The 24,260-nt window shown below is 39.9% G+C and overlaps 1 protein-coding gene across 1 annotated transcript in view; it reads right to left on the minus strand.

Moving 5' to 3' along the window:
• CEP41 (centrosomal protein 41) overlaps positions 1 to 24,260 on the minus strand; it is a 53,120-nt gene that overhangs the window by 20,760 nt on the left and 8,100 nt on the right. The window contains exons 2-3 of the mRNA XM_045166338.1: positions 20,648 to 20,782; positions 13,582 to 13,645 (exon numbers count right to left, since the gene is read on the minus strand). Of these exons, the coding sequence (XP_045022273.1) occupies positions 13,582 to 13,645; positions 20,648 to 20,782 (199 nt within the window). The remainder of the gene's footprint in view (positions 1 to 13,581; positions 13,646 to 20,647; positions 20,783 to 24,260) is intronic.

Raw genomic sequence — 24,260 nt, forward strand, 5'->3', positions numbered from 1 at the left:
TTATTTTTTCCACTAAAGGAGAAGGCAGATACAAAGTCTTTTGCAGAGGTGCACAAATACTTGGCAAAATTAGGAATAAATCTAAGAGTGCTATTGATAAGAAGCTTTTTTCATTATGGCTATTCATTCTGTCCTGTAGGGGGGAAATAAAAGAAAATGGAAGATTTCTGCATTGCTTCAATTGGAGAAATGACTAATCAACACAAAAGAAATCCCTAAAAATGATTTTAGAAAGTACGAAAAGTAGTATTTTTACCCCACTTCATGTACTGCTTGTATCTTAACTAAGCAGCTCATCTTACTGGATCTAATTTCATCGGAAAACAGCTTTTTGACTACCTTTTAAAAAGAATACAAATGAATCAATTCTATAATTGACTTATTTATAAACATATTTTTATTTTATACAAAGGTAAGGAGGCTAAAAGACTATCAACAGAATAATTTTTTTTAATTGAAATTACACATTACCGCCAGATAAATTTTCCTAGACAAGACTTTGATTAAAAAAGAAAGTCAGTGGCTCCCCACTGCTTACTGACTGAAGTTTAAACTCCTTGCTCTACTGCTGAAGGCGCCAACATCTTACCTACCTCTTCAATCTTGCCTTAATTACTAAACTTGACAAACTCTCTGTGAGTCTTTGGCTCTCCAACGTGTCACCTTGCCCACGTACTCATAATAGCTCACCCAGCTGGAAGTGACCTTTCCCTCCTCTGAACTTCTACAGCGCTCAGCTTACCGCTCACAAGGCATTTATCATTGTACTGCCTTATTTGTGTGTAAGTCTTATCTATCTTATTATACTGAAAGCCCCAAATAACTATTTACACGCACATAGACACACAAACACACACACAGAATATCTTTATCCTTTCCACTGTCTAGTGTTGGAGGCGCTCAAAAATATTTGCTAAATGAGAAATACTATGAAGATGTACTAGCTGAAGAATCCTTATAATGGATCATATTATAATGTAAATAATCATACCCCAATTTGCTTTGAGTTTTTGGATGCCTGATTTTCTCTAAGCTATACACAACTTGATTTATATATAGTACATATATGTTATGTACTACTTAAATGACCTATATTGTTTCAGGACTCAGGTAATAGAAATATATAAGGTGGTATTTAGCCTCTACTTAGTTTATAATTTAAGTTTCCAAAAAAAGATATATAAAAAGGTTTTACAAATGGAATCAAGAGAAAGAGACAACTCAACTATATTGATATTGCTAAGCAAAGATACAGCACAATCAACGAACTGAGGGGCTCATTCATTAGAGTTTTTCCTTTGTTTTCCTATAATGTAATAACCTTATTTGTACTGAGCCAGTAAGAAAAGCAAGTGATTTTGAGCAGCAGTAATCTAAAGTGGTTAAGATTTATAAGGCAGGAACTCAGTTGCTAAGAGACAATTCCACTGCTTTATTTTTCTTCAATATTTCCCTCCTCTATGGAGAAGTTCTTTTGGCTCGGAAGGAGCAGAAAGCGTGAAAAGAGGCACAGAGGTCCTTTGTTAATCTCAATAAGTTACACGAGTGCATGGTGCTTTCTGGTTTGTAAAAGGCTTTCACATACATTTCTTCTTTTGGCATAAGAAACAGAATTAAATACCAAGCAAAGATGAAGAGTACCTAGTCTGTAATGAGTTTCAGTGCTTAGGATCAAGGCTATTAGCAGATATTCAGGAAAAGTAAAGACTAAGAAGAAAAAAAGAAAATGACTAGTTTGTATGGAGATAAGAAAAGTAAGATGAATTTTTAAAAAATAAAAAATGGCTAGAAAAGACTGAGTGGAGATAGTCTATGGAATTTTAGAGAGCTAAAGAAATTTGAAATTAGATTGAATATAGATTGAAATGAGAGAATAATGCCAGGAATGAAAGCGTTTAGGAGACTAACAAAGGGAGAGCCCTGTGGTTTGGAAATTGTCCTTTAATCAGCCTGCAGGGCTACAGAGCAGAAACCCAGAGAGGGTGCTTGAGAATACACAAGGGCCCTGCGGTGGTGGCTGAACAAAATGCCAGCAGGGATTTCATCAGAAGCATAATCCATTCCGGGCACAGTCTGGCAGTGCTGGGGAGCTGGGAAGATACACTCAGGAACCTATGGAACAAAAGAAATATTTGAAGTTCAAAATAATTCTGATATTTCTAGCCATGGCTATACAATGGTGTTTGAATTTATAAGAGAAGTAGCGTCAGAAGGACAGAAATAAAATATTATCTTTACCCAGGAAGAAGATATCTGGCTTTGAAGAAATCAGTAGAAGGCGATTTGGGTGAAGATTGGAGATGCCACAAAATTCTTGATTTCTTGGGATTAACTCTGAGTTGCTCACTGTTTGGTAAGAAAAGATTAAAGACCCATCTATTTAGCCTAGAAATGAGAAATGCTCATTTGTTCCTGTGCCTATTTCTACTGCTCTGACTGCAGAGCTTAAAATCATACCTCAGACAGGAATTCCTTACTTTTACTTGACCTTTAAAGTCAGTCTGGTGTTTTCACAGCCACGATTCCTCACACTTTTCCCCTTATGGCAGACACACATAAGTGATAACATTTGGACACAACACTGAGGTTTGGGCTGTCTCAGGCCCTGACGGCTAGCCAGAGGGCTAAAGAGATCCGTATCCTGGCTCATAACCCATAGGCTGCTGTACTGAATATACAGAGGTAAGTCACACACACACAAAATGAATAGAAAAAAATGAAAATCTTTCCCTTAATTTGACTTTAACGTAATTTTTTAAATCCAAAACAAAAAATCAAACACTAGAATTACATTTCTTCCATACTGACTTTAAAATACACTGGGTTTCCGGCAATGAAGCATACTTTGGCCCTTCCAAAGGTATTATAAAACTAGACTTCTGCTTCCAGGAAGATGAAGGATGTACTTTTCTCTACTCCTTCAGCTAAGTACAACAAAATCCCCAGATGACCCACAAAATAGGAGGAAATATCTGCAAATTATCCTTCAGATAAGGGTCTACTATCCAGGGTATATAACAGAACTCTTGTAACTCAACAATAAAAAGAAAAATAACCCAACTAAAAAAAGAAAACAGGCCAAGGATATGAATAGCCATCTCTCCACAGGAGATGTATAATTGCCAATAAGCACATTAAAAGGTGCTCAACATCATTACTCATTAGGAAAATGCAAATCAAAACCACAATGAAAATACCACTTCACACCCACAAAGATGACTATAATCAAAACGATGGACAACAACAAGTATTGTTGAGGATATGGAGGAGAAAAGAGCCCTCCTACACTGCTGGTGGGAATGCAAAGTGCAGCTGCTTTGGAACACAGTTTGGCAGTTTCTCAAAAAATTAAACACAGGGTTAACATCTGACCAAGAATTCAACTTCTAGGTATATAACCAAGAGAACTGAAAACAGGTTAAAAAACATGTATACTAATGTTTTAGCAGCATTATAGTCAAAAAGTGTAAATAAACCAAACATCTATCAAATGATGAGAAGACACACCAGCTGTGGTGCTGTGCTTCGTCGCTCAGCTGCGTCCAGCTCCTTGTGATCCCGTGGACTGTGGCCCACCAGGCGCCTCCGTCCATGGGGAGTCCCCAGGCAAAAATACTAGAGTGGGCTGCCATGCCCTCCTCCAGGGAATCTTCCCAACTCAGGAGTTAAACCCAGGTCTCCCGCACAGCAGGCGGATTCTTTACCATTTGAGACATCAGGAATAGCTATATAAAAGAATATTGTTTAGCATTAAAATAAAGTGTTGACACATGCTAGAACAATGATGAACCTTGAAAACATTATGCTAAGTGAAAGAAGTCAGACACAAAGGTCACATGTTGTATGATTCCATTTTTATGAAATATTCAGCAGAGGCAAAGTCATAGATACAAAACATAGATTAGTGATTACCAGGAACTGGTAAAAGTAAGGCATAGGAAATTACTGCTTTGGGTATGGGGTTTCTTAATGGGAAATATTCGGGTGGCGCTAGTGGTAAAGAACCCACCTGCAAATGCAGGAGATGCAACAGATATGGGTTTGATCCCTGAGTTGGGAAGATTCTCCTGGAGAAGGAAACAGAAACCCACTCCAGTATCCTTGCCTGGAAAATCTCATGAACAGAGGAGCCTGGCAGGCTACAGCTGCAGGCTACATGGGGCTGTAAAGAGTCGGACACGACAGAGCATGCATGCACACAAACACACACAGAAATATTCTACAGTTAGATAGTATTGATGGTCTGACAACCTTGTGAATGTTCTAAAAATGTCTGGACTGTACATTTTTAAAGGTTGAATTTTATGGTTGTAAATTATATCTTAATTTAAGAAAACATACCCAGTTAGAAAAAAAGATTGAATGGAAAAAGAAAATCCTGGATGGGGTAAATTAAGAGTTTGGGATTAGAAGCTACATATTACTATATATAAAACAGATAAACAAGGTCCTACTGTAGAGCACAGGCAACTATATTCAATAGCTTATACTAACCTATAACGGAAAAGAATCTGAAAAAGAAAATACATTTTATGTGTATATACATATATGTATAAAACTGAGTCATTGCTATACACTAGAAACTAACATGACATTATAAATCAACTCGCCGAAGAACTGATGCTTTTGAACTGTGGTGTTGGAGAAGACTCTTGAGAGTCCCTTGGACTGCAAGGAGATCCAACCAGTCCATTCTGAAGGAGATCAGCCCTGGGTGTTCTTTGGAAGGAATGATGCTAAAGCTGAAACTCCAGTACTTAGGCTACCTCATGTGAAGAGTTGACTCATTGGAAAAGACTCTGATGCTGGGAAGGATTGGGGGCAGGAGGAGAAGGGGACGACAGAGGATGAGATGGCTGGATGGCATCACCGACTCGATGGATGTGAGTTTGAGTGAACTCCGGGAGTTGGTGAAGGACAGGGAGGCCTGGCGAGCTGCAGTTAATGGGGTTGCAAAGAGTCGGACACGACTGAGCAACTTATCTGATCTGATACCTAAAATTAAAAAAAATACTGGACATTATATATAAAACAAACATAAGAAGACTCTGATAGGTGGAGCAAGGAAGGCAGATTGGCTAGGGACTTTGGGACCTGAGCAATGACATAACGGTTGAGCTACCTGGGGGTGTGTATGGTTGTTTTTTGTCTCATTACCCTCAACATGGAGCTGAAGAAGCCAGAAATCCAAAAATACCAACAGATGAAAAAATTCCTAACAAAAATCTGCTATCTCCAGCCAAAGGACAGCAAGACAGAAAACTATCAGATAATAACTACCTTATTCCAGTTGCATTCCACAGAAAAGCTATGTCTTACCCTTACCTGCCCATAAAGGCCAGATGGGGAATCTTGATTTTCATCTTTGTTGGGCTGTGATGAGATGCTATCAGAGTACCAAAAAGGAGGAGAAAGAGGCTGGGGCTGAAAATGCACTCAAAGATATAATTGCTGAAACCTTTTCAAATTTGTTATCAGTCCCTGGTGGCTCAGACAGTAAAGAATCTGCCTGCAATTTGGGAGACCAAGGTTTGATGCCTGGGTTGGGAAGATCTGGAGAAGGGAATGGCAATCTACTGCAGTATTCTTGCCTAGAGAATTCCATGGACAGAGGCTACAGTCCATGGGGTTGCAGAGTCAGACACGACTGAGAGACTAACACTTTCAACACTATCAAATTTGGCAAGTAATATAAACGTCAGATTTATAATAGAAGGAAATACTGTTTGGCGTTTACTCCAAAGAAATCCACAGCAAGATGTTATCATAGTCAAACTTGTGAAAACTAAAGAAAGAAATCTCAAAAGCAGCAACAGAAAAATGACACCTGTCCTATATGGGAAAAGCAGTTTGAATAACAGGAGATTTCTCATAAAAAATCAGGTGTCCAGAAGAAAGTGGCACAATATTTTTCAAGTGCTGGAAGAAAAGAACTGTCAACTGGAATCCTATACGAAGAGAAGACACCCTTTAGGAAAGAAAAGAAATCAAGACATTCTCATTAAGGAAAACTAAGAGACTTTGTTACCAGTTCAGTTCAGTTCAGTTGCTCAGTCGTGTCCGACTCTTTGCGACCCCATGAATTGCAGCACGCCAGGCCTCCCTGTCCATCACCAACTCCCGGACTCATGTCCGTCCAGTCAGTGATGCCATCCAGCCATCTCATCCTCTGTCGTCCCCTTCTCCTCCTGCCCCCAATCCCTCCCAGCATCAGAGTCTTTTCCAATGAGTCAACTCTTCGCATGAGGTGGCCAAAGTACTGGAGTTTCAGCTTCAGCATCATTCCTTCCAAAGAAATCCCAGGGCTGATCTCCTTCAGAATGGACTGGTTGGATCTCCTTGCAGTCCAAGGGACTCTCAAGAGTCTTCTCCAACACCACAGTTCAAAAGCATCAATTCTTAGATGCTCAGCCTTCTTCACAGTCCAACTCTCACATCCATACATGACCACAGGAAAAACCATAGCCTTGACTAGATGAAACTTTGTTGGCAAAATAATGTCTCTGCTTTTGAATATGCTATCTAGGTTGGTCATAACTTTCCTTCCAAGGAGTAAGCGTCTTTTAATTTCATGGCTGCAGTCACCATCTGCACTGATTTTGGAGCCCGAAAAAATGAAGTCTGACACTGTTTCCACTGTTTCCCCATCTATTTCCCATGAAGTGATGGGACCGGATGCCATGATCTTCGTTTTCTGAATGTTGAGCTTTAAGCCAACTTTTTCACTCTCCACTTTCACTTTCATCAAGAGGCTTTTTAGTTCCTCTTCACTTTCTGCCATAAGGGTAGTGCATCTGCATATCTGAGGTTATTGATATTTCTCCCGGCAATCTTGATTCCAGCTTGTGTTTCTTCTAGTCCAGCGTTTCTCATGATGTACTTACTCTGCATGTAAGTTAAATAAACAGGGTGACAATATACAGCCTTGACATACTCCTTTTCCTATTTGGAACCAGTCTGTTGTTCTATGTCCAGTTCTAACTGTTGCTTCCTGACCTGCATACAGATTTCTCAAGAGGCAGATCAGGTGGTCTGGTATTCCCATCTCTTTCAGAATTTTCCAGTTTATTGTCCACACAGTCAAAGGCTTTGGCATAGTCAATAAAGCAGAAATAGATGTTTTTCTGGAACTCTCTTGCTTTTTAGACCTATCCTAAAGAATGGTTAAAGGAAGCTCTCTAATTAGAAAGGAAAAGATAAAAGAAGGTATCTCAGAATATCATGAAAAAAAGAATTCACTAAGCAAAACTATGCCTCTTTTCAAGTACCCATGGAACATATACCAAGATAGACCATATCCTAGACAATAAAATAAACATCAATACATTAAAAAAAATAATATATACAGAGTACATTCTCTAACCACAGTGGTATCAAACTGGAAGTCATTAACAGAAAGATAACAGGAAAATCTCCAAATACTTGTAACTAAATAACATACTTCTAAATAATCCATGGATCAAAGAAGTCTTAAGAGAGGTAAAAAGATACACTGAAGTGAATGAAAATGAAAATTCAACATATAAAAATTTTTGAGATATAGCTATTAATTAGTGCTGAGAGAAATTTGTATTACTAACTATATGCATTAAAAAGAGGAAAAATCTTTAATCAATAATCTAAATGCCTATCTCAAGAATCTAGAAACAAGAGCAAAATAAACCCAAAGCAAGCAGAAGAAAGGAAATAATAAAGAGAAAAACCAATAAAATTTAAAACAGAAAACACAGAGAAAATTCATGAAACCAAAAGCTGGTTCTTTGAAAAGATCAATAAAATGGATAAATCTGTAGTGATGAAAAAAAAGACACAAATTACCAATGTCAGTAATGAAAGAGAGGCTTCACTTCAGACATTACAGATATCAGAAGGATAACAAGGAAACGCTACAAACAACTTTATGCACATAAATTTGAAAACTTGGATGAAATGTACTAATTCCTCAAAAAACACAAACCCACAACTCATCTAATATGAAACAAACAATTTGAATATCCCCTTAACTATTAAAACATTACATTAAAAATTTTAAAACTCTCAAAAAAGAAGTCTCCAGGCACAACAGTTTTATTGGAGAATTCTACCAAATATTTAAGAAAGTATTGACACTAATAATATACAATCTCTTCCAGAAAAACAGAACAGGAGGGAATACTTCCCAACTCATTTTATGAGACCAGTATTACAACAATACTAAAACCAGACAAAGACAATCCAAAAAACAAACCAAAACTACAAACCAATGTCCCTCATGAATATAGACACAAAAATCTTTAATGAAATAATAAATAGAATTCAGTAATATATAGTAAGAATTATTATACCATGATTGAGTGAGGTTTACTCAATGAATGCAAAACTAGTACAATATTTAAAAATCAATAAAAGTAATCCATTGTATTATCAAGATAAAGAAAAAATATGTATGATTATATCAGTTGAGGTAGTAAAAAAGTATTCAATAAAATTCAATTGTCATTCGGGATTAAAACTCTCAGAAAAATAGGAACAGGAGGAAACTCCCTCAACCTGATACAGCTAACAATGAAAGACAATGATTTCCTTGTAAGTCTGGGGTAAAGATAAGGATGTTTGCTCCAATCACTCATTTAACATAGTTCTGCCAGTTCTGACCAGTGAAATAAGGCAATAAAAGGAAATAAACACATGTAGACTGGAAAGGAAGAAATAAAACTTTCTTTTTTTAGACGCATGATTGTCTACATAGAAAAGCCCAAGGAATCTACCAAAAACTCCTCCCTTACCTAATAAGTACTTTTAGCAACATCTCTGGATACCAGTTAAATACACAAAATTAAGCTGTATTTCTATATGCTAGCAATGAAAACATGGACACTGAAGTTTAAAAATACAATACCATTTAAAATTGCTCAGAAAAAGAGAAATACTTATCTGTAAATCCAACAAAACATGTATAGGATTTATATGCTGAAAACTGTACAATGCTGATGAAAGAAACAAAAAGTCAAGTATATGGAGAGAAATAGCATATTAATGGAATGTAAGACTCAACATAGGAACGTGTCAATTTTCCCCAAATTGATAAGACAGGTTGAATGAAATTCCTATCAAATGTATATCAGTATTTTTAAAGTGTAAATAAGATTATTCTACAGTTTACATGGAAAGCCAAAGGAATTAGAGTAGCTAAAGTAATTTTGTAAAGAAAAATAAAGTGGGAATAATCCATCTAACCAATATCCAATTTACTATATACAGCTACAGTAATCAAGACTGTGGTATTGGCAGAGGGATAGACACATAAATCAATGGAACATGGAAGCAACCTAGATGTCCATCAGCAGATAAATGGATAAGAAAGCGGTGGTACATATACACAATGGAATATTACTCAGCCATTAAAAAGAATACATTTGAATCAGTTCTAATGAGGTGATGAAACTGGAGCCTATTATACACAGTGAAGTAAGCCAGAAAGAAAAATACCAATACAGTATACAAATGCATATATATGGAATTTAGAAAGATGGTAATGATAACCCTGTATGTGAGACAGCAAAAGAGACACAGATATACTGAACAGTCTTTTGGACTCTGTGGGAGAGGGCGAGGGCGGGATGATATGGAAGAATGGCATTGAAACATGTAAATTATCACATGTGAAATGAATCACCAGTCCAGGTTCGATGCATAATACAGGTGCTCGGGGCTGGTGCACTGGGATGACCCAGAGGGATGGGATGGGGAGGGAGGTGAGAGCGGGGTTCAGGATGGGGAACACATGTATACCCATGGCGGATTCAAGTCATTGTATGGCAAAACCAATACAATATTGTAAAGTAAAATAAATGAATTAATTAATTTTTTAAAAAAATCAATGGAACAGAATATAGAAACTAGAAATAGATCCACATAAATATGCCCACTGGTTTTCAACAAAGGTGAACATACAATTCAATGGAAGAAATGTAACCTTTTAAACAAATGGTGCTAGAGAAATTGGACATCCTCAAGCAAAAGTTAATCTCAATCTAAGTTGTACATCTTATACAGAAATTACCTCAAAATGTATCATGGAAACATTTTGTTACATATAAACAAATATGTTTATTTGTTTATAAATATAAACAAATAAAAACATATAAACCTTACATATAAACCTAAAATACATAACTTAAAAAAAAATTATGGTAGAAAATCTTTGGGATCTAGGTTAGGCAAAGTGTTCTTAGGCCTGACAACAAAAGCAGGATCCATAAAAGAAAATACTGATATCCTGGACTTTACCTAGATTAAAAACTTTTGCTCTTTGAAAGACCCTGTAGGAGGATGAAAAGACAGGCTACAGACTGGCAGAAACCATTTGCAAACCATGTATCCAACAAAGGACTAGTAGCTAGGATATATAAAGAACACTCAAAACTCAACAACTAAAAAGCAAGCAATCCAATTACAACACAGGCAAAAAAGACAAACATTCCAGTGAAGACGAAATACAGATATATAGATGGCAAAAAAGCACACAAAGAGATCTTCAACATCATAAGTCATTAGAGAAATGCAAAACACAAGGGCAATGATAGGCTACTACACATCTATCAGAATGGCTAAAATTAAAAATGGCAACACCACCAAATGCTAAGGATATGGAGAAACTGGATCACACTGCTGATGGGAGTGTAAAATGGTCCAGTCACTCTGGAAAACAGTTTGGCAGTTTCTTAAAACACTACAAATGCAACTGCCAAACAACCTAGTAACTGCACTTCTGGGCACTAATCCCGGAGAAATGAAGGCTTATTTTCACACAAAAATCTGTATTCAAATGTTTATAGCACATTTACTTGTAACAATTAAAAAGGGGAAACAATTTAAATGTCCTTCAATAGGAAAATGATTAAACTTGCGACTCTGCAATCCCATGGATAGTAGCCCACCAGGCTCCTCTGTCCATGGAACTCCCCAGGCAAGAATACTGGAGAGGGTTGCCATTTCCTACTCCAGGAGATCGAACCTGAGTCTCTTGCATCTCCTGCATTGGCAGGCGGATTCTGTACCACTCTGCCACCTGTGAAGCCCATGGTGCATCCATACTATGGAATATTCCTAAGAAGTGAAGTCGCTTAGTCGTGTCCAACTCTTTGCGACCCCACGGACTGTAACCTACCAGGTTCCTCCATCCATGGGATTTTCCAGGCAAGAATACTGGAGTGGGTTGCCATTTCCTTCTCCAGGGGATCTTCCCAACCCAGGGATAGAACCTGGGTCTCCTGCACTGCAGGGAGACTCTTTACCATCTGAGCCACCACTCAGGAATAAAAAGGGATGAACTACTAATACATGCAACAACCTGGTTAAATCTCCAGAGAACTTACTGAGGAAAAAATCCAGGCAAAGTTATATACTGTATGATTCCATCCATATAGAAGTTGTGAAATGACAAAATTATAGAAGTGAAGAACAGATTGGTGGGAGCCAGGGGTTAAGGAGCAGGTGAGGGTGGCAAGTGGATATGAAGCATCCTTGTGGTCATGGGAAAAAAGTTCTGTATCCAGACTCTATCTATCACTGCCAGTATCATGGCTGGGGTAGTGCAGTATAGTTTTGCAAGATGTTACTATAGGAAACTAGGTAAAGTACATGGAATCTCTGTTTTATTTCTTACCATTCCATGTGAATCTACAGTGACCTCAAAAGCCCAGATGGTAAAGAATCTGCCTGCAATGCAGGAGACCTGGGTTTGACCCCTGGGTTGGGAAGATCCCCTGGAGATCGGAAGGGCAACCCACTCTAGTAGTCTTGCTGGAGAATTCCAGGCAAGAATGGACAGAGGAGCCTGGTGGGCTACTGTCCATGGGGTCACAACGAGTTGGACACAACTTAGTGACTAACACTATCTATAGACACTAACAAGTTTAATCAACAAAAACACTAGATTAAAAAATCTCAGAATATAAAAGGATATGGGCAATTACTTTGTATTGTAAAAAGAAGATACAAATATCTCAATTTCCAAAAAACTGAATTATTTTCAGATATCATAATTGAGTCAAACTTTGGTTATGAGTTGAGGAACTGAAGAGAAAGAAATGGGTTTTCATTCATAAAACAATTCAATTTCCAGGAGGAAAAAAAAAATGTTATAAACAAATCTATATAGCTGAAAAACATCTCAGCTCCTACAAATTTTGATTTTAAGAAGGCTCCACAAGAAAGCATTAAGCAGTCTTTAAAACATTATCTGTACTTCTCAGAGAATATATGGTATTTCTAATAAAAATACTTCCCTCTCAGAATAACTTTTTCCGGAAGGGTGGGTCACAGTTGCAATTATGGGGAGAGAGGTAGAGACGCAGGAGCTGAGGGCACTGGTGGTAGAAGAAATGAGGCTGGAGGAAATAACTGGGACAGCGCGGCCAAAGACAAAGGACACAGGACCTCAGGCCAGGTCTCCAAAGTTGACTTCTTTATCTTGCACACAAATCCTAGTTCTGTCTCCTTTATTGAACTTCAAGTAAATCACGTAATCTCTGGACTAAGATTTCCTCTTCCTCAAAGACAGAGATAACATTTTTTACCTCCTCCCATAAAACAGGATATTTGCAAGGACAGATATCTGAACAGCACAAAAATGTTTGAAAGAAAGGTCCCAAGAAAGTATCGGCAAAACAGGCTCATTTAAAACATTTAAGTCCATTTTATATGGGGAAAAATGTATAACAGAAGAAAATAATTTTGAAGAAGACTAGGAGAAAGAGAAAGAAAATGAATGAGATTTAAACAGTCAACATCTCAATTTATTTTCTTAGTTGTCTTGAGGTTATTGTTAGAAAATTCAGTATTGCTAAAGGCATGTGGTACTCCAATCTACTAGCAAAGCCATCTTAATAGGATGGATTTTCCACAGCAGACTTTAAGAGGTTGAAAAAAACTAAACAAACAACCAAAATCTCACAAGACTGCAAATCCACCAGGGGTTTGGGGAGCAGTTTTCATCCTGACACTGAAAAATGTCAACAGCATGGAAATAAGCAGTAATGCACTCTTAAATTTCATTTTACCTGAATTGCAGCACTAATTTAATTTTGTCTGGTATTTTAGTTACTCATTCAAGTCTGTCTGCCTCCACTTGAATCTAAGCTCTTTGATTGCAATAATCAACAGTTCACACTCATCTTTACATGTCCCGTAGCCCAGAACTTTGCATGTGGCTGCACTCTGCAAATAGGGAATTGAACATGCACAAAGTATAATCGATTACTCCCAGTTTTAAGCAATATACTTAAATTGCTTAATATACTTAAACGTGTTCCAAGATAGAGGTGACGTCCTGATATTTTTATTAGCCTCAGTCCTGAAACTTATTAAACAATGCTTTTTTTAAAAATCAGTTTTGCAATTTATAGTAAGCTCAATTATGTGAATGGAGTTTTTAAAGATAATCTGAAAAATAGCTTTCATAAGACCTGAACTCAAAAAGACATCAGACAAGACAGTGAGAAACTTTTAGCTATGATTTGTTATCAGGTATGACATACTGCTTTTTGTCCAGAATCAGCTATTATGATTTTAAGTTTTAATTTGTTAATCTTTACTCACCAGTGTCTAGTCTTGACTTGACATGCTGATACCTTGGGTTTTGTGGTATCCTTCTGGTCAGATACTAAAAAATAAGAAAATTCACAAATAATTGGGTTACTGTTGGGAAAGGGACAATATACTTTAACAATTAGAACAAATTCTAAAATTTAATTGAATTTAAAGATGGAAGGAGCTCTAGAGGTCCAACAGGGCTCCTCACTACAGCTTCTCCACAGGTGAAGATGGTTATCATGTTCTGTCAAAACATTTCCATATTTTGTCAAAATAATCTCATAGCACTATGCAATTAGGAAAAAAGCTCTTGAAAATGATTTCCGATATTGAACCAAAATTGATCTAATTTCCACCCAGTCCACTGGTACAACCTAGAATGAACCATTCCACCCTGCCTCAAGCAAGCCATTAAAATAACTAAAGGCAGCTCTTTTCTCCTTTTTAATTTTCCCCTTTAGATGATGATTTGAAGGCTGTCTTCTCTGGATGCCCTCTAGATTTTATCTATGCAACCCCTAAAAAATGGCACGCAGACCTGAGCACGCTGCCCAGATGTTGCCAGGTCAGGACCCGGTTTGGCAGGTCTTTCCTGCAACTCCCCTTGAGTTGAAGCTTAACAGATGTCATCGTGATGGCATCTGCTCTCACGGCAGCTGGGGTGTATCAAGGGCTCAGGGAAAGTTTATGGTCAGTAAAAAGCTGTCAGGTCTCCCCTGTCCTGTGCTTTGGTAGTAAATCTGAATCCAAGTACAAGGCATTTACCCATATTAAATTTCAGTGGCATTTTCAAAAGCCATTAAGAGAGGGAAGGCTAATGAATAAAGACATTACAAAATACAATTTTCTTGCTCAGGCTTTTTTTTCTGGCCTACAAGTATGAAAAGCAGATGTTCAGTGACAGGTAGCAGTGGAATTTGAGATTAGAACTGGGTAATATCTCTCCAGCTTCATTTTCTGTTCTCTCCCACATGTTCCTGGGTTGAAGTTGCCCAAATGTTCTCCAAATGTACCAGGTTCACTCAGGTTTCCAGTCTTAGCAAATTGTCAACTGTCCATGTGTAAAACTTCACTTCCTCTATAAAGGTGTCCAGGGTGAAATTAGCTACTTTCTCTCTGGCTCCTAGAGGACTGAACCCTGCACTATTGTTTATACCTTGACCTTCTTTTCTAGTCTAGGATTTCCTTGAGGGTAGGAATGATAACTTATTCAAATTTATTTTCACCCAGGACCTAGCACATGGAGGGCACATTTACTGATATTCAACCAATAAATAAATATCTAGAATGAGGATTTTGTTGTTTGCTGTTCAGTCACTCAGTTGTGTCCGATTCTTTCTGACCCCATGGGCTGCAGCCCGCCAGGCTTCCCTATCCTTCACCATCTCCTGGAGCTTGCTCAAACTCGTGTCCATCGAGTTGGTGATGCCATTCAACCATCTCGTCCTCTTATCATCCCTTTCTCCTCCTGCCCTCAATCTTTCCCAGCATCAGGGTCTTTTCTAATGAGTCGGCTCTTTGAATCAGGTGGCCAAAGTATTGGTGCTTCAGCTCCAGCATCCGTCTTTCAGTGAATATTCAGGATTGATTTCCTTTAGGTTTGGTTGATCTCCTTGCAGTCCAAGGGACTCTCAAGAGTCTTCTCCAACACCACAGTTCAAAAGCATCAATTCTTCAGTGCTTGGCCTTCTTTATGGTCCAACTTTCAAATCCATACATGACTACTGGGAAAAACACAGCTTTGACTGGATGAACCTTTGTTGGCAAAATAATGTCTCTGCTTTTTAATACACTGTCTAGGTTAGTCATAGCTTTTCTTCCAAGGAGCAAGTGTCTTTTAATTTCATGGCTGCAATCACCATCTGCACTGATTTTGGAGCCCCCTGCAAAATAAAGTCTGCCACTGTTTCCATTGTTTCCCCATCTATTTGCCATGAAGTGATGAGACCAGACACCATGGTCTTCATTTTTTGAATGCTGACTGTTAAGCCAGCTTTTTCTCTCTCCTCTTTTACTTTCATCAAGAGGCTCTTTAGTTCCTCTTCACCTTCCGCCATAAGGGTGGTGTCATCTCCATATCTGAGGTTGTTGATATTTCTCCCAGCAATCTTGATTCCAGCTTGTGCTTCATCCAGCCTGACGTTTCTCATGATGTACTCTGCATATAAATTAAATAAGCAGGGTGACAATATATAGCCTTAATGTACTCTTTTTCCCAATCTGGAACCAGTCTGTTGTTCCATATCCAGTTCTAAACTGTTGCTTCTTGACCTGCATACAGGTTTCACAGGAGGCAGGTCAGGTGGTCTGGTATTCCCATCTCTTTAAGAATTTTCCACAGTTTGTTGTGATCCACATAGTCAGTGGCTCTAGCACAGTCAATGAAACAGATGTTTTTCTGATATTCTCTTGCTTTTTCAATGATCCAGTGGATGTTGGCAACTTGATCTATGGTTCCTCTGCCTTTTCTAAATCTAGCTTGAACATCTGGAAGTTCATGGTTCATGTACTATTAAAGCCTAGCTTGGAGAATTTTGAGCACTGCTTTGCTAGCATGTGAGATGAGTGCAACTGTGCGATAGTTTGAACATTCTTTGGCATTGCCCTTCTTTGGGATTGGAATGAAAACTGACCTTTTCCAGTCCTGTGGCCACTGCTGAGTTTTCCAAATTTGCTGGCATATTGACTGCATCACTGTCACAGCATCATCTTTTAGCTCAGGTGGAATTCCATCACCTCCACTAGCTTTGTTTGTCGTGATGCTTCCTAAGGCCCACTTGACTTTGCACTCCAAGATGACTGGCTCCAGGTGGGTGATCACACCATCGTGATCATCTGGATCATTAAGATCTTTTTTGTATAGTTCTCTTGTGTATTCCTGCCACCTTTTCTTAATATCTTCTGCTTCTGTTAGGTCCATACAGTTTTTGTCCTTTATTGTGAGGATTATATTACAGCAACTATTTAGTTTCTTAGAAGAGAACATTAGATTTTAAAACCTATATCATTTGCCCTTGAAAACATAGTTAAATTACAGCATGCCCTGTTGGGAGGACTGAAAAACAAATCCACATGTTAAAATACTTTTTCAAATGACTCACAAAGCATAAAAAATAGGGTGTATATATATATATGTCTTACAGAATATCTATTAGTCAGAGTTTTTGATTTTGTAAACCAGGGAGAATTTTTTAAAATTGGGATACCTACAGAAAATAATCAACATTTAATTTTGACAAGGACATAAACAAAAACAAAGTAAAACCTCACAATTTCCATCTGCTATTTTAATATTAAAAAGAAAGAAAAAAATCCTAGAATAAAAAGATCAGCTCTATAGTGTTATTAAAACACTCATTGATATTGTCTGTGTTTTTCATTTCACCTCAGGCAAATAAAACCTTTGTCATGGACACTTGGCATGGCTACTCAGAGGTGGAATCCCCGAGCTTCTTTATCCTGAGAGACAGGTTGGAAAGCTCCATCTGATCAGCAACCCTGCTGTCGGTAAGAAAAAGTGACTCTAACATCTAAGATGAAGATAGAGAAGATTCTTAAGTGAGAGACGGAAAATATTCAAAGACTGAAAAAGGGACTATAGGATGAGTTCCCCAGAGGAAGACGATACTGTGGCAAAACAAAATAAAACAAACAACAACAAAAACCCAGGGAAAATATGTGCCTGTTAAATTAAGTCAAGAAAGCTAAAACTCGAATTTAGTTATCGCAGGCTAAGGGATTTTCTTTTTTCTGTCTTTCCCTTTCTTTCTTTCCTTCACACGCTGTATTTTTATAGTTTCTATACACTGTTTCCTGTTTTTACTCTTGTTTTTCCCACTAGTTTCCTAGCAAAGCTTCTTTTGAAAGATTCCAGGCTAGTTTCTGCTGAACCAGGGGGATTTGTCCATACCTCAGCCAACATAGCTAAGAAGTGAGGGTGTCTCTGGGGACCAGGTGTGGTGGCAGCAGAATGATGGGGGGAGAGAGTGTGGACAGCTGCAATGGCTGAGCCCTTCCCGCCCCCGGTTTTCCCTTACATAGACTAATGAGAAATCCATATGTTACAGGACAAAAATGTAGTGTTTCTTGCCCATTTTCCCATTTTGGTCCAAATCCTTGTTCCTGACTTTCTGGTACCAACCATAACGTAAAATTCTTGTGTTCTAGCGTATGCAGAACACAGTTTATGGAAGTGCCAGGCTTTTTTTCCTTAAAATCCTTGCTTTCAGGGTGACTGTTTCTTGACCTACTGACCAACTAGCTTCTTTTTTTCAATTACATAAACAGGATGGAATGGTGGAAAGTGAAAGAGCTGAGAAAAGCAGCTGTTTCAAGGAGGACTATTCATTCATTCGACAAAGGCTTATTGAGCACCAACTATTCATTCAGTCGACATCTACTGGGTGCCTACTAGGAGTAAACTACCATGCTGAGGACACAGAGGTAACAAAACACAATCCTTGCCATCCAGCTCTCACTGATGCTAGGACGTGAGACAAGTGAGCAAATGTCACACTGCACGATGAACAAGCAGAGGGAAGCAGGGGGTGTGTGTTAAGATTGGAACTACTTCCTGAGGAGTGACTTCTGAGCTGAAACCTGAGGGCTGAGGAAGTTAGTCAAGCTGAACTAGTAGTGGGAGCTGCAGGGCTTCTGGTAACCGTCAGACCTGCGGGACTATGGGCAGTATGGGGCCAAGTGGGGCTAGAGGAGCGGGCGGGAGAGAGCACAAAGGGCCTCGTACTCATGCTGAGAAACCTAGAGTTTATTCTGTAGATCACTGTGGATCCTGTAGATCAAAAGGGGCCATTTTGCTCCTCCAACTCACAGGGATATTTGTCAATGTCTGGACTGGGTGGTGGGTAAGTTACCAGCATCTAGTAAGTAGAGGCCAGGGATGCTGTTAAATATCCTACAATGACAGGAGGAACCCCCCAACCCCCAGAAAGAATTAGCTGGCTCCAAATGTCAATCGTGCTTAAATTGAGGAACCCTGGTGTTGATGGGAGTAACTGAGGAAGGTTTAGGGAGAAGGGATGGGATCCTATTTCCATTTTAGGAAGATCACTCTGGCAGCACCCTGGAGAACTAATAGGATCATAGTCAGGAGTGGAGGTACAAAGATCAGGTAAGAGGTTGTGCTCAGAGAATCTGTGGTCCTAAGAAAGTGGCAGTAAAGGTGAGAGGCCGTTTTAAAAAGTCTTTAAGATATAAAATCTTTAAAACTGACCAGTATAACAGGGGAAGGGCAGTGATTGTCATTGTCGTTCAGTTGCTCAGTCATGTCTGACTCCTCGTGACCCATGGATGGTAGCCCACCAGGCTCCTTTGTCCATGGAATTTTCCAGGCAAGAATACTGGAATGGGTTGTCTTGGACTGCAAAGTGATCCAACCAGTCCACCCTAAAGGAGATCAGTCCTGGGTGTTCATTGGAAGGACTGATGTTGAAGCTGAAACTCCAATACTTTGGCCACCTGATGTGAAGAGCTGCCTCATTTGAAAAGACCCTGATGCTGGGAGGGATTGGGGACAGGAGGAGAAGGGCACGACAGAGGATGAGATGGTTGGATGGCATCACCGACTCAATGGACATGGTTTGCGTAGACTCCGGGAGTTGGTGATGGACAGGGAGGCCTGGCGTGCTGCAGTTCATGGGGTTGCAAAGAGTTGGACACGACTGAGCGACTGAACTGAACTGAAAGGAGCTTCCCAACTTAGGGATTGAACCTGTGTCTCTTGTGTCTCCTGCAATGGCAGGCAGATTCTTTTCCACTGTGCCATCTGGCAAGCCCAAAGGACAGTGATACCATTCCCCCAAAAAAGGACTTAAGGAGGAAGCATATATTGGAAAACATCATGTATTCTGTTTGGGGCATTTTGAAAATGAGGTATCTGTGGGTTATCCAAAACGGAAGTGGCAAGCTAGATATCTAGGGGGTCTGCAGATCAAGAGAGATTTATGAACTAGAAAAAAACAAGATTTGGGGGTTGTCGGCATGCAGGCAGCAGGGGAAGCCATGGGAATGACAGAATCACCACTGGAGAATGTACAGGCTGAGGGAAAAAATCTCCAACGTTTATGGTCAGGTGGAGAAAAGCACTGTGGGTGAAACTTGCAAGAGGCCACAAGAAAGTGGGTCATGAGAATTAAAGAGGAGTTTCAGGAAGAAGGGAATGGTCAACAGCGATTGATGCTGTCAAGTCAGAGAACAGGAGATATCTGAACAAGTGAACAAGAATGCAGGTCAAGGAAGAGAAAACAGAAAAGTGCATTTAGACTGAACGAACCAACAGTGGTTGATGACCCTGCTGGATACCGTTACGGTAAACTGACACCAAGAAAAGCGAAAAAGCAAGTTAAGTGTATGAGAAGGGAGCATAGTAGCCAGTTGGGTCTTTTTTTTTCCCTTCAGAGTCGCTAAGGAGTAGTTTTTGTTGTCTGAAGAAAGGAGAGGTTCCAGGATGTTTATAAACAAATGGGCTGAATAAAAGGCTGAAAATGAGGCGAGAAGTTATGAAAACGAGGGAGTAGGAGAAGATGAGGCCTAGAGCCCAGGCTGAACGTGCAGCTTTGGAAATATATTTAAGATAACGAAATAAGGGGACTTGCCTGGTGGTCCAGTGGTTGAGACTGCATGCTTTCAATGCAGGGGGGTGGGTTTGATCCCTGGTTGGGGGAAAAAGGATCCTACAGGCCCTGTGGTGCAGCCAATAAATAATGAAATAAGATAGGTGGTCATGAGGAAGGTTCAACGGGAGGGAGGAGGGAGAAAGTTGAGAAAGTTCATGTTTGTGGTATTAGTACAGGCTCTTTGAAAGCAACCAAAAGTGTCAGAAGCCCTTTGAGGGCTTACATCTCTAGGGAGGGTCTAAAGAAAATACCCTCCCCATCTACCTATCTGTGCTCTTTAACTTCAGCTTTCAAGACCAGCACAAGCACATCTTCCAGGAAGACTCCTCCTCTGGGGAGTGCAGCCAGATAGAATCTCTTCCCTGCCTAGACTGTCGCAGCACTTAGTACGGTTTACACCCCTCACTGCCTGCAGTGGGACAGAGGCTCTACCTCTGTACCTGGTACAGGGCCTTGCGCCAGCGTGAGAGTAATAAGTACTGCCAGATGCATGGAGGTGGTCCTGAGACCTGAGCCACACGCAGTGTGGGTGCTAGTGCCCTGTGGGCAGCACTAACATCAAGGGCTGGAGGAACCTGGAACAGAGAGAGCTCTCACACTGGGGGTGATACGGGAGACTGAATGGAAGAAATGGCACTGGAGCTGTGTTTCAAGGGTTGAACTTCTGTGGATAACAAGATGGGGAAAAGGGATGGAAAAAGTATTCTAAGTGGAAGAAATTATAATAGCAAGGACACTTTTAAAAGCATGTTTGCATGAGAGCTAAGTCACTTCAGTCGTGTCCGATTCTTTGCAACCCCATGGACTGCAGCACGCCAGGCTCCTCTGTCCATGGGATTCTCCAGGCAAGAATACTGGAGTGGGTTGCAATGCCCTCCTCCAGGGGATCTTCCCGACACAGGGATCGAACCCGAGTCTCTTATGTCTCCTGCATTGGCAGGTGGGTTTTTTACCATTAGCACCACCTGGGAAGCCCCAAAAGCATGTTGAAAGAACAGCAAACTGTTCTACTTGCTGGAGAAGCCCCAACAATAATAAAGGTAATCGCTGCTAACATTTACTGAGCGCTTAACTGTGTTGTCAGGCACTCAGCTAAGCATTTCTCTCCATTATCTCCTTTAATCCTCACAACCACCAATAAAGCAGACACTAGTGTTAGCCTCATTCTACATGTTAGGAAATGGGAATAAAGAGGTGGAGTGACTTTCTGAGGTTAGCTGGTAAGAGTGATAGAACCTGGAATTAAACTGGACAGTCTGGCTCTAGAACTTGAACTCTTACTCTACTGCACAGCCTCATTTAGGCAGCAGTTCTGAATATGGGGTCCATGGATGGAACTGAGGAGGTCCATGAGTCCCATGAATCTGTATGTAAAAACTTCGAGTGTGTGTACATTTTTCTAGGAGAAGGGTCCTTGATTTTCACCAAATTTTCAAAGGGGTCTATCACCAAATGGTTAAGAATTACAGGTATATAGAATCCTATGCTGTAAGGTTGGACATGGATACAGAAGCACCATGTGGAAACCCCTGAATTTATAATAGCAAGGTCTGAGGGTCTGGACTAGCCCTGAAGATGAAGGAAGACACCAGAAACACTGAAATATGAGCCACACAATCAAAGGAGTATTTTGGCAGATCACTATTACATGGAAGGTAAGATCATGTATTTGTGAATACATGGATGTTGGGGAAGAAGGGAGAAGAATGAGATGTCATCAGTGGGGTTTTTCTGCAGGAAAATCACTAAAAAAAATGAGGGAGATTGTCTGAATCACAGGTCATTCAAAAACGAATATGCTTTTCTGACTTCCCACCTCTTTTCAAATGAAATTCACAAGGTTGTTCACATTAAAATGACAATGTATGATTTACAATTAAGGACTAAAAAAAATTCCATTACATATTTTGTTCAGAATTTCTCTACTTATCTCATTTGCATAAACAGAAAGTCAATAAAATGAAGGCACTAGGTATCAATTTTAAAAGAGATTTTTTTTTTAATGGGAGTTTTAATCTGGTCCAATTCTGCTGATCTTAAAACACCAGCCTTGACCCACGTTGCATGTGCAGCAGCCCTTACTCTGCCAGCAGCTACCACCTGTGGCAGACTGTATTTTTCAAGATGGCCACAACAGGATTTCCCAGCCCACTTACGCTGTGATGTTGACACTCCTCCCCATGAGGGGTGGGGGCCTATGTTCTTTCCCCTTGAATTTGGGTGGGCATGTGACTGATAGAGGTGATGCCACAGGACTTCTGAGGCTGGATCATAAAAGACAATACAGCTTCCACCTGGTTCTTTTGAGACACTTGTTCTTGGGACCCAGCTCACACTACAGGGAAGGCCAAGTCACATGGAAAAGGTCATTTGTAGGTGGCATGGCTGACAGCACCAGCTGAAGTCCCAGCAACAGACTATATCAGCAATCTGATGTGAAAAAAGCCTTCAGGATAACTTTAGACCCAGTTTCTGTCTGTCTGCAAAACCACATGAGAGAGCCCAAGTAATTGCCAAGTTGAGCCTAGTCAGCCTCTAGAACTTGACCAATAATAATGTCAAGTTATCACACCTCCTACACACTCTCTCTCTTCTGGGGGCTTTATGTCCTTACAATAGTATCCTTTTAATGAGGTTTCTACTGAGGTTTTGGAAGGGAGTGCATTTGTTCAATATGCTGTCTTCACCCAGTAGGTCACGATCCTACCTTCTTCAGTTTGTTGTTGTTCTAAGCCACTAAATATTGAGAAAACTCATGACAAACCAACAGATAACTGGAACGCCATCTCACCCTTTTTACTTTCTAGCTAACCTCCTTGTTTTATTTATATTTTTTGGCTGTGCCACGCAGCATGTGGGATCTTAATTCCCTGACCAGGGATTGAACCTGTGCAGAATGCAGGAATGAACCTCGCAGTTGAAGTGCAGAATCTTAACCACTGGCCTGCCAGGGAAGTCCCTCTAGTATGCTCCTTGTTGGGGGCGGGGACCCCTACACTAAGTAACTGCATCTTACTCTTCCATCCGTTGCAACGTGGCCACTGTCCGAATCATTCTACTATGGTTCCTGGAGGAGCTAGCCAATGTCAGAGATCCCCTACTGCTAAATATAAGCTACTTTTCAGCCTCTAACTCACATGACCTTTCTGCACAGTGTTATATAGTCCCATCTTCTTCAGTTTTCACTTGACTTCAATAATGGCTCTCTCTCCTGATTCTCCAATGACTCATGGATCCTTCTCTTAGCCATTTAAACACTGTCTTCCCTAGGATTCCATCTTCTTAATCTATAAGTTCTCTGTGGGCCATTTAGCCTTAATTCTATTTACATGCTTCTAATTTCCAAATAGTGAACTCTAGCCTTGACTTCTCGGAGAAGGCAATGGCACCCCACTCCAGTACTCTTGCCTGGAAAATCCCATGGACAGAGGAGCCTGGTAGGCTGCAGTCCATGGGGTCGCTAAGAGTCAGACACGACTGAGCGACTTCCCTTTCACTTTTCACATTCATGCACTGGAGAAGGAAATGGCAACCCACTCCAGTATTCTTGCCTGGAGAATCCCAGGGACAGAGGAGCCTAGTGGGTTGCCATCTATGGGGTCGCACAGAGTCGGACACAACTGAAGTGACTTAGCAGCAGCAGCAGCAGCAGCAGCAGCAGCAGCCTTGACTTCTCCCAGCTGAAATATATTCATTTACTCATTTAACAAATATTTAAAGAACAATTGTGTGCCAGGCAGTGGCACAGTACAGACAAGATCCCTATCATTTCTTGTAGATGTGCCAGAAATAGACAAGCAAATAAAATAATTACAGATCATGACCTACTGGGTGAAGATAGCATATTAAACAAATGCACTTCCTTCCAAAACCTCAGTAAAAACCTCATTAAAAGGATATTATTTTAAGGACATAAGGCCCCCCAAAGAGAGAGCGAGTGTAGGAGAAATGATAACATGTGTTTTTAGAACTCTAGGAAGCCCATCAACAAGTGAAAATTACTTGATATACTCAAGAAAATTGAAAGAAAAGCCAAGAAAAGTTCTTAAAAGG

Source organism: Bubalus bubalis, chromosome 8, assembly GCF_019923935.1.
Source record: "Bubalus bubalis isolate 160015118507 breed Murrah chromosome 8, NDDB_SH_1, whole genome shotgun sequence".
NCBI lineage: Eukaryota > Metazoa > Chordata > Mammalia > Artiodactyla > Bovidae > Bubalus > Bubalus bubalis.